The sequence below is a fragment of the Argentina anserina genome, chromosome 1 (assembly GCF_933775445.1).
Source record: "Argentina anserina chromosome 1, drPotAnse1.1, whole genome shotgun sequence".
Classification (NCBI taxonomy): domain Eukaryota; kingdom Viridiplantae; phylum Streptophyta; class Magnoliopsida; order Rosales; family Rosaceae; genus Argentina; species Argentina anserina.
The window spans coordinates 3,806,896-3,818,348 of record NC_065872.1 but is presented as its reverse complement, the minus strand read 5'-3'; the positions used below and the strand labels follow the sequence as shown (position 1 = coordinate 3,818,348).

General features: G+C 40.4%; 3 protein-coding genes across 3 annotated transcripts; all 3 read right to left on the bottom strand.

Moving 5' to 3' along the window:
• Window positions 1-4,422: 4,422 nt before the first annotated feature.
• LOC126793937 (transcription factor MYB1-like) lies at window positions 4,423-5,626 on the bottom strand. Its single transcript, XM_050520575.1, has 3 exons — window positions 5,494-5,626; window positions 5,270-5,399; window positions 4,423-5,062 (listed from the first exon to the last, which is right to left on the bottom strand). The coding sequence occupies exons 1-3, from the start codon at window positions 5,624-5,626 to the stop codon at window positions 4,423-4,425; spliced, it is 903 nt and encodes a 300-aa protein (XP_050376532.1).
• Window positions 5,627-6,291: 665 nt separating this feature from the next.
• LOC126799340 (stress-response A/B barrel domain-containing protein UP3-like) lies at window positions 6,292-7,603 on the bottom strand. The gene has a single exon (XM_050526528.1). It carries the CDS (start codon window positions 7,498-7,500, stop codon window positions 6,676-6,678), a length of 825 nt encoding a protein of 274 aa, XP_050382485.1. The 5' UTR covers window positions 7,501-7,603; the 3' UTR covers window positions 6,292-6,675.
• Window positions 7,604-8,108: 505 nt separating this feature from the next.
• Window positions 8,109-9,164, bottom strand: LOC126799350 (stress-response A/B barrel domain-containing protein UP3-like). Its single transcript, XM_050526542.1, has one exon. The coding sequence runs from the start codon at window positions 9,129-9,131 to the stop codon at window positions 8,337-8,339; it is 795 nt and encodes a 264-aa protein (XP_050382499.1). The 5' UTR covers window positions 9,132-9,164; the 3' UTR covers window positions 8,109-8,336.
• Window positions 9,165-11,453: the final 2,289 nt, after the last annotated feature.

Here is an 11,453-nt window from a genome sequence, read left to right as displayed (position 1 = left end):
TTATTTCATTTAAAACATCAATATTTAAACAAAATCGAGTTAGAGTCCCAAAATCAAACTACTCACCACTTATTGATAAATACATCATCAAATGCAAAGGAAATTAAAAGAATGTTAAGAAGAGAGAAAGGCACGTGATAGACTCACAAATTGCTAAAGACAAATATGAACCCACTTGATATTAAGCCACTCCCTTTACCAATTTCTAAATGAGTTTCTTATAAAAAGTCATATTTGACCTATGAAATGAGAAAAAAGTCAATCTCTACCAAATTTCATCCAATTTGGACATCGTTAAGGTATTGAAATTAAATTAAATCAATGAATGAATTAAAACTGTTATACATAAACCGTTCGTGTAAATCCCAATTTTAAAAGCTCAAGCTATTGTCGAATTAGATGAAACTTTGTAAAGATGATCTTGAATAACATACCTAAATATTGAATCACTTATGGTGAAAACATTTGACCGAAAAGTGTGCCAAAATTAGAACTTAATTCTGGATATAAATTGTATATATATATATATACTCAGGTTTTCATGTGCAAAGGTTCGTACCTTAAACTAATGTACGGATTTTCATTTTTCATCAACTTTCTCTTTAATTTCGACGACTTCGCATATTTTATACAAATAAGTAAATAAGGATTAATTACAAAATAATTATCCTAAGAATTTGCCTAACTCTTGTGTTTAAGTAGTAGATACGTATATAAAACTATACGTAATCAGAGCGCCGCGCCGTTGTCGAACTATGATGGCTGAGAAACCAGAGACTTCCACACTTTAGGAGAGTTACGGGGCACTGTCGAACCTAATGTAGTAAAAAATTCAGTGTTATTTTAACTTAAAATAGCCTTTACACATACGATGCATGTGGGGAGAATTTTTGTTTTTGTTTTTACCTCTTTTTTGAAGGATTTGGTAGAGCAAAAATATGGGAAGTTTTGGTGATGGTCCGACAGTTTTCAGTTTTTTTTCTAATTTATATCTTTATATTATTTTATTAATTACTATTATAGTGTTTATATATTAATAGTTGTTTTTAACTAACCTATAGTCTACACTTATTAATGTATTTTCCTAAGTAGTTTAGTTGACAAATCATATTTTAGTTATTAATAACTTAAATACCAGATATTAGCCCAAATATTAATGTATATGCCCCTTATAAAAAATTGAAATACATACCACATGTGTATGCCCTCCTATAAATTTCCTGGCTCCGCCACTTTGGCTGGGTGATCGGGCCTATATTATGTGTCTCATTTTCACATCCCAATAAGCCCATGCCACCAATTACCGGTCAATTAATGTCAAGTCGTTCTCAACTACGTCGTTTTGGTCCACTAACTTTCAGGAAAGCAACAAATTTATCAATCTATGAATCATGGCTGGGCCATCCATACGTGACACATGGCATACTCACCTGTAATATCACAGGGGGCCTGTTCCCTTTTCTGTCATCCTTATCAGGTTCTTATTCTTAAATAATCTAAATCAATGGTTGTGATCAAAGTGGAAGAACCCTGGTTCCACCAATTATTATTTTTATTTCTCTAATAAGAATCAAAGAGATCAGACCAGGGAAATCGACAATCCCAAAATACCAAGAGACTCGTAAAATCACGTACTTTGTCTATTGCATTTTAAGTCGAGGATTTTTGACATCCGGCACTTTTTGCCTACTCAATGCCTCAATTAACGAGTAACGACCTCTTAAGTCTTAACCACAATCCTAACGCAGTTAGAGTTACTATAGTTAACTTTGATTTTAATGTTTATTATTTTAGTTTTTTTTTTCAGATTTGTTATTTCTTCCACCTTCATTTTCAGTAAAACTAGACTCTCTTTATTTTCTTCAAGTGGAACCGGTCATACTATTCAGTATCCACCCTTAATATCAAACGCGATATCATCAGTTCATCACCCACATTTTCTTCAATTCAAGACCTTCCAATATGGCATCGATTTTCTAAAACTATTTATCCACTATAATAAATCTTACCTCATCAAATATAAAAGAAAGGGAAATTGAGGGATTGACAACCAGCAGATCCTTCACAAACTTGCGAATCTAGCCGGCTGATCATATCCCTTCACAGTTCATACATTGCTGGCCTTTGTCACCAACAACTATATGTTGGTATTGACTACCTCAACCCAGTAATTTATTATTTGCTTTCAACCCATTTCATTAAGAGGAATCAAGATCCTTCTATAATGTTGTCCTTCAATTTTCAATCGATGAAACTAGCCATCACCATCTCATATGGTGAAAATTTCAAGTTCCGGAGTTAAGGACTTAGAAATACATTACATTTTTTAAGAGATTTTTTGTGGGTCTTTATAGGCACATTGGGGAAAATGTGATTCCATATTCCCTATATGGGAAAATGTGCTTGAGCACTGTACGTTTACTGTTCTGGTGAGGTACTTTGGACGGCGGTGCCTGAGCAGAAGATTATGTGGCAGGTCATGCCAGCCTAGTACCTTGCCAGGTTGGGTCCCCTCCTGCCGGTCCGGCGACCATAATGGGAGGAGATTTCGCTGAGAAATGTCCTGTCAGGGAGAGGCGTTAACAAGTCACCAGTCGAGGAGATTCCTTGGGTGAGGAGTTTAAATCATTTATTTCCGGCGAAAAGTCCCCGAGTCCTAGAGGCTCGGGTCCCGGGCCGGTCGGCGTGTGACATAGGATCTCAGTGCTAGGCTCGTGGGTTAATTAATAGCAAGAGCACCCATGGATCTAGAGAGTGACCTAGGATCTCAGTGCTAGACTCGTGGATTTAACCCATGGATCGCGGGTTAACCCTCCTTTTAGCGCCAAATGTTACAGGTGTTAAATCCGGGGGATCCTGCGTCTCGTAGCTTGTATTCCAATGTGTCAACTCAATGGGACCTGCACATACTAAAATGTTAAGTCAAATGGCCAGCACTGCGCCGACCTTTGACCCTATGAGGCTTAAGTTAGTATCCGAAGCGGAATTCCAGTTCGAGAGTTAAAGACTTACGAATTGAGGAAAGTGAGATTCCCTATTCCCGATGTGAGAAAACGTGTCTGAGCACTGTGTGTTTACTGTTATGGCGGCTATTTTGGACGGTGCCGAAAATTATGTGGTAGGTCATGCCAGCCTGGCATCTCGTCGAGTTGGGTCCCTCCGCCGGTCCCGCGACGGGAATTGGAGCTGATTTCAACCGGAAATGTCTCGTCAGACAGAACAGACACACAATTATACATTTCTTTGATTCTGGAATAATTCGTTCATTTCGCCGCAAATGCTGACTGGCAACAACCTAAACTCAAGTTCACAATTCTTTACAATATACACACATGCATGGATTTTAAATCATCGAAATTTCGGCGAATGTCCGAATGATGTTCGCTTCAATATGGAGCCGTGGAGATATATTTCTCTTGGTTTTAATTTTATACTTTGTCGGTCTGAAGTTGTTGCTGGACACACACACACACACAAAATATATATTCTTTTGGGATCTGTATTTAACCCTCGGCATACGCAGAGAATTGAGCAATATATATATTGAGCCAAATACGTAAACAACTTTCAATAATCAGGCCCTTATAGGCGACCTTCAAAGATTATGAAACACATCGGGCTGTACACAAGTTAGCTGCGCTACTGCAACGAACGACGTGGTTTTTGTTGTGCACTTTGAGAAGCTCTAGTAGCCTCGTCCCAATTTCTGCAATCCTATACGGCTATACAACCTCGGTGCCCCTCCTGTCCTCCTGATAATGGAATTAACCACTTGATCAGTACGTCTTATTTGTATGCAAGCTTGCATGAATGGAAATTGAATGGTGAGAATGTGGAGTGCTTAATTATCCCACGTTTAAGTTTAAGAAACAAGATTGTTGCGAATGGACAAACACATATACGCAAGTGATACGTGTGCAGGTAAATTTTCCACATTCCACGCTATAATACAGACCTGCTTATTGTTTAAGAGCTAGGTGCAAGATTCTTCCTAAAAAAGGTAAACTAAACCAAAGTTATTTGATCGATTATTTGATTATTTATCACTATACTATATCACTATTTATTATCAATCGCATATTCGACTGATTATCATCATTTCTTCAAAAAAAAATCTCAGTTTTATCTGACCCCTTTTCATTTCTACATCGGATGAATTAGATCACAGGAAATTGAAAATCAGTTGGCCAATCTCTTCCGTGAATAAATTGAAGAGTGAATAACGTTTCAGGCGACCAAATCAACAGGTTCGATCAATAAGAAATCACTAGATCGATCTCTTGCAAAATACATGATCGAATTGATGACCAAACAAAACATAAATGCTAGTCCATTTACGCGAAGGATATCATAATTATTGATCAAAATATATAGTTTCTCATAACTCCTGAATATTACTGATCATGCATGCAACTTCTGGATTCAGAATTCGAAAAGCTGAAAGGCATTGAGATGTACATGGTCCTCATCACTTGGTTGAAATGGTTCGTGATGGTTAGCTTTCCAATATTCCGACCTTGATATAGTATCCTCCATGATTATCCAATCTTCAAGCTCATAGAGTCCTTCTGCAACTGAAAAATTATTAAGAGGGCTTAATTTTCCTACCGCATCCGCCGTCACCACATGTGTGCTTTTCAGCTCGTTGGATAAGTAAATGTCAAAATCCTTAACGAAAGTAGCAGACGAGTTCGACAGCTCTTGATGGTGAAGATCAGCCACTACTGAGGACGAAGAGGATATTGCTTTTTCCATTTCATGATGATTGAATTTGTGTATGGTACTGCGATTATCAAGAGCAATAGTAGATGGGTTAATTACATCCTTCGTGAGCTCAAATATTGCTTTTGTTCGAATGCCCTTGTTTTGATCTTCCACGTGACTTATATCTTCAGTTAATCTATTGCTAGGTGATTCATCATGCTGATGGTGGTGATGATCATGATCCTCGATGTGATTCTGTGTAGCTTGTTCTAATATCCTCTTGCTCAGAATATTATTCCAGTGATTCCTTATCTCATTTTCTGTTCGTCCAGGCAATCTTCCGGCGATAAGGGTCCACCTATATATGATCGATTCAATCAATGCAATCTATCATAAACATGACCAATCAGGTACTGTGATATAAATTATAACTAGTTAGGTTTCCGGAGACCCGAATTAAAATATAGTAAGAAGAAGTATAGAGAGATTTAGCAGTGAAAAAGAAGGGTATTACACACACCAGTACGACAGATCCTAACACACACATATTTACATACGGATATACCTGTTTCCAAGAAGCTTGTGTAATTTGAAAATGAGGTCCTCTTCATCGGCAGAAAAATCCCCTCTCTTAATATCTGGCCTAAGATAATTCAGCCATCGCAGTCTGCAGCTCTTCCCGCACCGGTTTAACCCTATATACATACAGAATAAAACTGCTGTTAGATGCATGTTATTGGGTTTCTAATTGATCGATCTCAAGCTATATCTGTGCGTTTATATCATCACCAGCTCTCATAGGAATGTCTCTCCATTTGCCTTGTCCATGTGTTTCTATGTAACGAACGAGGACTTCATCTTCCTCAGCAGACCATGCTCCCTTGTTCACCCCTTGTTTGTTACAGCAGGGTTTTCTCCCCATATCTATCCCTCTCTTTTCTCTCTGTTTCTTTGTCGACTATTACTGAACAAACTATATGTGCAGGCTGCAGAGACATGAATAAAGATCATATATATACACACACATAATTGTGCATTATGCGGATTGGCTACCACTAGCTGTTGCTCGAAGGCCACATACTGAACCTACCAATATCTGCTACAGTATCATTCTTCTTCAAAATACGACTTACTTGACTATTCTTCTTTTCCCTCTTAATAAATTCGAATTAAACGGAAATTAATTCCTGTTGTAGGGTCAAGTTAGTGGAGAGAAATGTTTCAACACACAAGTTTAGATGTTTATGATCGAATTACCAATGAAATTATAAGAGCTTGTATCCGTGTCCTCATCTTTCATCACAGATAAAATATTTTATTTCTGTTCAAAAACATACAATCTTCTCAAGAACCCATTTATAGGATAACATGCACATCAGACAAACCTTAAATGGAGAATTCTGCTATACGTTACATGGATGTAGCAGCGTATAACAGAATTCTCCATTTATTATTGGCTCTGAAAAGAGGTGGATAGTTTTAAAGCCGTCCACAAGGGCGGTGGAGGTTTGTCATAATAAAAAATTAAAATCCCATGAGAACCATGTGCTCTATACATGGTTGAATGGTAATGCCAAAGACAACATAACTGAATTGTGGTTGGAACAATTAGGTATTGAATTTGGAACATTAGGATGTCCTCTATCTTTCCATAAAAAGTTAGCTCTGATCTCTTGTTGTAGCTTCTGAATTTCAGGCCTTTTCTGTAATGTTGATACTTTCTTCTTTCAGGAAACAGCTCAAGCTAAACCCTTCCTTCAAGTTAATCCAGGAGATGATGCATAAGCATAGTGGCCAGTAATGCAAATGAAAATCCACATAAAGTGATACTGTGATAGTTCATATATAGTTGACAACTTTTCGAAGAGGACCCTGATAAATTTGCAACACCCAAAACAAAATCTCAAACTCGAATTCAGTACATTACATTACAACCTTATTTCCGATAACATATGTACATCCAGTTGCACATTATGGTGGCGAAACCACATAATCAACAACGATCATGCTGTCCAAATACTCCCTAACCTTGTCCTTCTCCAGCTTTGCCAGCTCCTCCTCCGAGTCCACCTCCTCCATCTCCTTCAGTCCCTTAAAAACAACCGCCGACGCGATCGAATACCCTCTTGCCCTCCCCGGCGAGAAGTTCTCTCCGACGGTAACCTGAACCTTCTCTCCGGACTTGCCCTTAACACCTTCAATCACCTCCAACACCTCACCTTTTGCCGCCTCCTCCAATTCCTCCTTCAACTTCAAAACCGTGACCCGGATCGCCGACCCGGGTGACAGGCCTACCGGGCCCGTCAGCCCATCCGCCACCCAGTCAACGGCCATGACGTCGTCGCAAACCGGGTGGCCCAAGTCTTTAACGACGCTGATGTGAGCCGGGTGGACGGAATAGGCGGCGAGGTCGTCCTTGGTCTTGTAGCGGCTGTGGAGGAGGTGGGTGAAGGCGAAGGGGGAGGATCGAATGCGGAAAAGGGGGCCGGCGGTGAGGTGGAGAGTCAGGTCCAGCGAGCTCAGGGCGTTGAGACCGTCGACCCAAGCGTTGACTTTGGAGGGGTCGGCGTTGTCTTTGAGCTTGAAGAGGACGATGTGCTCGATTACAGTTTGGGCGGCCGGCGATGACGACATACTGATGGGAACTGAGGTGGGGATTGGGAGGCGAGAAATGAGATGAGGTTGGAGAAGGTTAAGTGATCTATGTTTACTAATAACGATGGCGGGAAGCTCCGGTAAATGGGCCCATCCGATGTCATCTTTGAGCCACCCAGGCCCAAGTTGACGGTGCCGCATCAATCTACACTACTACCTCGTGACGGACGGTGGCGGCAACATGACCAATGCACTCCTATAAGGTTGAAGGTACTACACCACTACAAGAACGAAATGGCTTCTCATTTCATTCCCAGTCTCTACAACTCTGGAAACAGAAAGCTTCATTCTTTTTACTCGTTTAGGTCAGCAACATCAAGACCGGCTTAACTCAGCACCCCTCTATAACCCAGGCTGAGCATCAATCTAAACTGATTAGAGCTCTAAACAAGAAGCCCAGAAATGACATCATCAGCCATATAACTATAAGCCAACAATGCAAGAAACATACCAAAGTAACACTGTAACACTTTCAGAGACTAAATCTTAGTTCAGCCTGTAGCTTTTAGCCTTCTTTCGGTGCATATGCTGATACATCACCTCGTCCTTACCTATAGTTTTTGAAACAATGTTGATATGACCATATGCAACTTCAATACCAAACTTGCCAAGAAAATGAACATTTAGATGCCTCAGTTTAACAATCATACAAGTCTGACAATGTAATGGAAGAAAGGCCGACTTCAGAAAAGCAAAACGCATCTCATGAAATAAATGAATGCAATTGAAATTGTTAAAATGCATCATCATCAATAATTCAATATCATCTGATAAATTAACACCTGATAGGGATACAGTTTAGCAAGCGAAGTGTTGAGAATGTGCAACACTCAAGACCAAATTGCAGCAACCAATTTTCAGTGAACACTTTATTTCACCATGACCACATTACATTACATTTCTCCTACTGCTCAATGTGAATCACAGCACTCCGATAACTAATGCGAAATGTGAACTACCAGAATCCGGTAACTCCTTCAAAGACTTGCAGATTGGGGCGACGGAACAACATAATCAAGAACAATGACGCTCTCCAAATACTCCCTAACCTTGTCCTTCTCCATCTTCGCCAGCTCCTCCTTGGAATCCACCGCCTCCATCTCGCTCGCTCCCTTAAAAACCGCAACGGAAGCAATCGAATACCCTTTAGCCCTGGCCGGCGAGAAATTCTCCCCGGCGCTAATCTGCCCCACCTCTCCAAACTTGCCCTTAATCCCTTTAATCACCTCCAGCACCTCACCTTTCTCCGCCTCCCCCAAACCCTCCTTCAGCTTCAAAAACGTGACCCGGATCGCCGACCCGGCTGACAGGCCCGGTGGGCCAGTCAGCCCCTCCGCGACCCAATCAACGGCCATGATGTCATCGCAGATCGGGAGAACGGACTCCTTGACGACGCTGACGTGGCCGGGGTGGGCGGAGTAGGCGGCGAGGTCGTCTTTGGACTTGTAGCGGCTGTGGAGGAGGTGGGTGAAGGCGAAGGGGGAGGAGCGGGTGCGGAGGAGGGGGCCGGCGGTGAGGTGGAGGGTGAGGTCGAGGGAGGTGAGGCTGTTGAGGCCGTTGACCATGGAGTTGACCTTGGAGGGGTCGGTGTCGGGTTTGACCTTGAAGAGGACGATGTGCTCGACGACGGGGGAGGATGACGACATGGTGACGGTGGCGAAGTGGGTTTTGGGGAGAGAGAGGTGGCGGGGTTTGGGAGGTGAGAGAGAGCGAGAGAAGGGGAGTGGGTTTAAGAAGGAGCGAGTGGCCTTGAGACACAGAGACGCCGTCATATCCGGAAAGTGCGATCGATGAATGGGTGGAGGTGTGGAGTGAGGGAGACAGTGATGGAGGGGAAGCTCTGGTTGTAACTTGGGCCCCCGTTGTAGAACTTATTTTTGGGCTTTAAGGTCCAACTTAATTTGAGAATCAGAAAAACACTGAATACAAAGTTGGGTACAAAGTTTAGTGAAAATGCTAGGAAAAAGAAACTGAAGATTTCCGGTTCTAGAGTTGAAGATTCAATATATATATATATACATATATATATATATATATGGCATTTTAGGGAAGGAAATGTCGAGATTTCATGATTGTGGAAGGAGGCGTTTGGCATTTGAAACCGGCCATCCGGACAACGCCGGGATTGGGGCTGGTCTCTATGACGCTGGAATCTAACACTCGGATTTTCAATCGTCGTTATGTTAGCTGAATAAAGAATAGGAATATAGGATTGAACATGTTGTATGTGATTTTGCATGCATTTTGATTTAGGATTTCTATCTAGTTTTTTGTAACTTGTGGGAGTTGACCAAATATAATGATATGTTTCTCCCATGTATCTGGTTTTATGGATTTCGAATTTGTACAATTTTGCTGCAAGTTCTATTGATCATTGCTAATCAGCTCCTGCAAAATTTAGCACTATCGATCTATTTTGTAAACTTCATCCTATTGTTTTATACTTTCAAAGACTTATCCTTCTCTGCATACTCTCTTTAAATTCCTCCTATTTAATTAACCAAAGCGATTAACATGTGTTTGTGTGTGTGTGTGTGTATCACTTAATTAGTCACTTGAGAGATGGAGAACCTGAAGAACCTGAGCCATTGTTCGTTGAGTGATGAAGGTTAATGCTGGCAATGAAGGAGGTTTAGTAATGCGAATGAATGGTTGTTATAAGTTGTGGGTCTCTGATCTTGGTGGTGGGCGAGATTGACAAAGAAATTTCTGTATACATATACAGGTCAAGATGATTACAATGAAGCTACATAATGATATGGGAGTATATCCGTATATGTAGATATGTAGTACGTAGCTAGCTAACTCCAGATCATGAAGTACAATACAGAGGCACCAAAACATTGATAGGACCAACCGAGGAATCAGAGTACTTCTTGTCCACAATATATATTTACGTATACGTAGATTATCATAAAAATATAATTGTCAGGGTCATTTCCTCTCTGGCTTGTTTCTTCTGAAACAAGGTAAGTATATGTATACTGGCATGGAAATACGTACCGGTGTACACATGCGAACGATTCGATGCTATAAAATTCCAACTGCGAATGCCCACGTACTGTACATTACTAGCTAGCTAGCTAATGCTAACTGTATTTATGGATATATATATAAATTACTTAAATCGTTGCAAACGTTCTATTAAGATGTTCATGAGTGATTTAGTTTGTTACTATTGAGAACCGATAGAATAGAACAGAACAAAGAGTCACATTGCTAGCTAATACTATTGATCATGGTGTTGTAGGGTACAATACAAAAGCCTAATAAGGTTAAAAGTGTTTGGTCATGCACTTTGAGTAGTGAGGAGTCGAGGAGACAACTATAGCTCACCAATAGAAGGAAAGAGGAGGACAATCGATTAGCCAGGACCATATACATATATATCTATTTATCTGAAGCGGTAGGGACAATTAGTTACTACAGCTTATCATCCATAAGCCTAAACATTTCTCTTAGCTGGTCCAAATATATTGCTTGCTCGAATGGGTTTGATGACTTTGATCGTCATAAATATCCATGCATCTTCTGATCGACATATTCCCACTCCATACCAAACGCATCTCCTCCCCAATGCTCAATTGCACACTTTAAGTTCAAAGGTTGTGTTGAAAGTAAACGTAACCGTACTTAATGATGGATCATAAACTTCATAATGTTCGGTTTGAAACGAGTATGAAAGTGTGATAAGTATGCGTAATTTCCTTTTCTATAAACTATGGAAGTGTGCGTAATTTCCTTTCTTATCTAAACCATATACTTAATTAATAAGCTTCGAGCTTCCACCTTGATTTCAAGGCGTATTCTGATCTTCCAAGTTTGCCATGCAAGATTCCGTGCATGATGAGTCGTGAACTCATTCAACTCAAACATCACTGTACTATATAACAGGTTTAGGTCAAGAACGAGAGATGGTGCTTAATCGAATGAAGTCAAATGAACACCCTCGATATTCCTGTAATAGTATGATTTCGACGTATGATCGAATGACGACTCTGTACGTATGAGCTCTATCGGATCATACCTATGCCACTTTCTTCAATAGACAAAATAAACAAGGAAATCACCCAAAAGATATCTCCTCATTTCGT

What these genes read in the sequence shown, in the direction of transcription:
- LOC126793937 (XM_050520575.1), bottom strand. Translation starts at nt 5,626, where the DNA reads ATGGGGAGAAAACCCTGCTGTAACAAACAAGGGGTGAACAAGGGAGCA. An exon ending in AGACATTCCTATGAGAGCTG is followed by an intron (nt 5,400 to 5,493) that starts GTGATGATATAA and finishes GTATGTATATAG; the next exon opens with GGTTAAACCGGTGCGGGAAG. An exon ending in CACAAGCTTCTTGGAAACAG is followed by an intron (nt 5,063 to 5,269) that starts GTATATCCGTAT and finishes GATCATATATAG; the next exon opens with GTGGACCCTTATCGCCGGAA.
- LOC126799350 (XM_050526542.1), bottom strand. Translation starts at nt 9,131, where the DNA reads ATGACGGCGTCTCTGTGTCTCAAGGCCACTCGCTCCTTCTTAAACCCA.
- LOC126799340 (XM_050526528.1), bottom strand. Translation starts at nt 7,500, where the DNA reads ATGCGGCACCGTCAACTTGGGCCTGGGTGGCTCAAAGATGACATCGGA.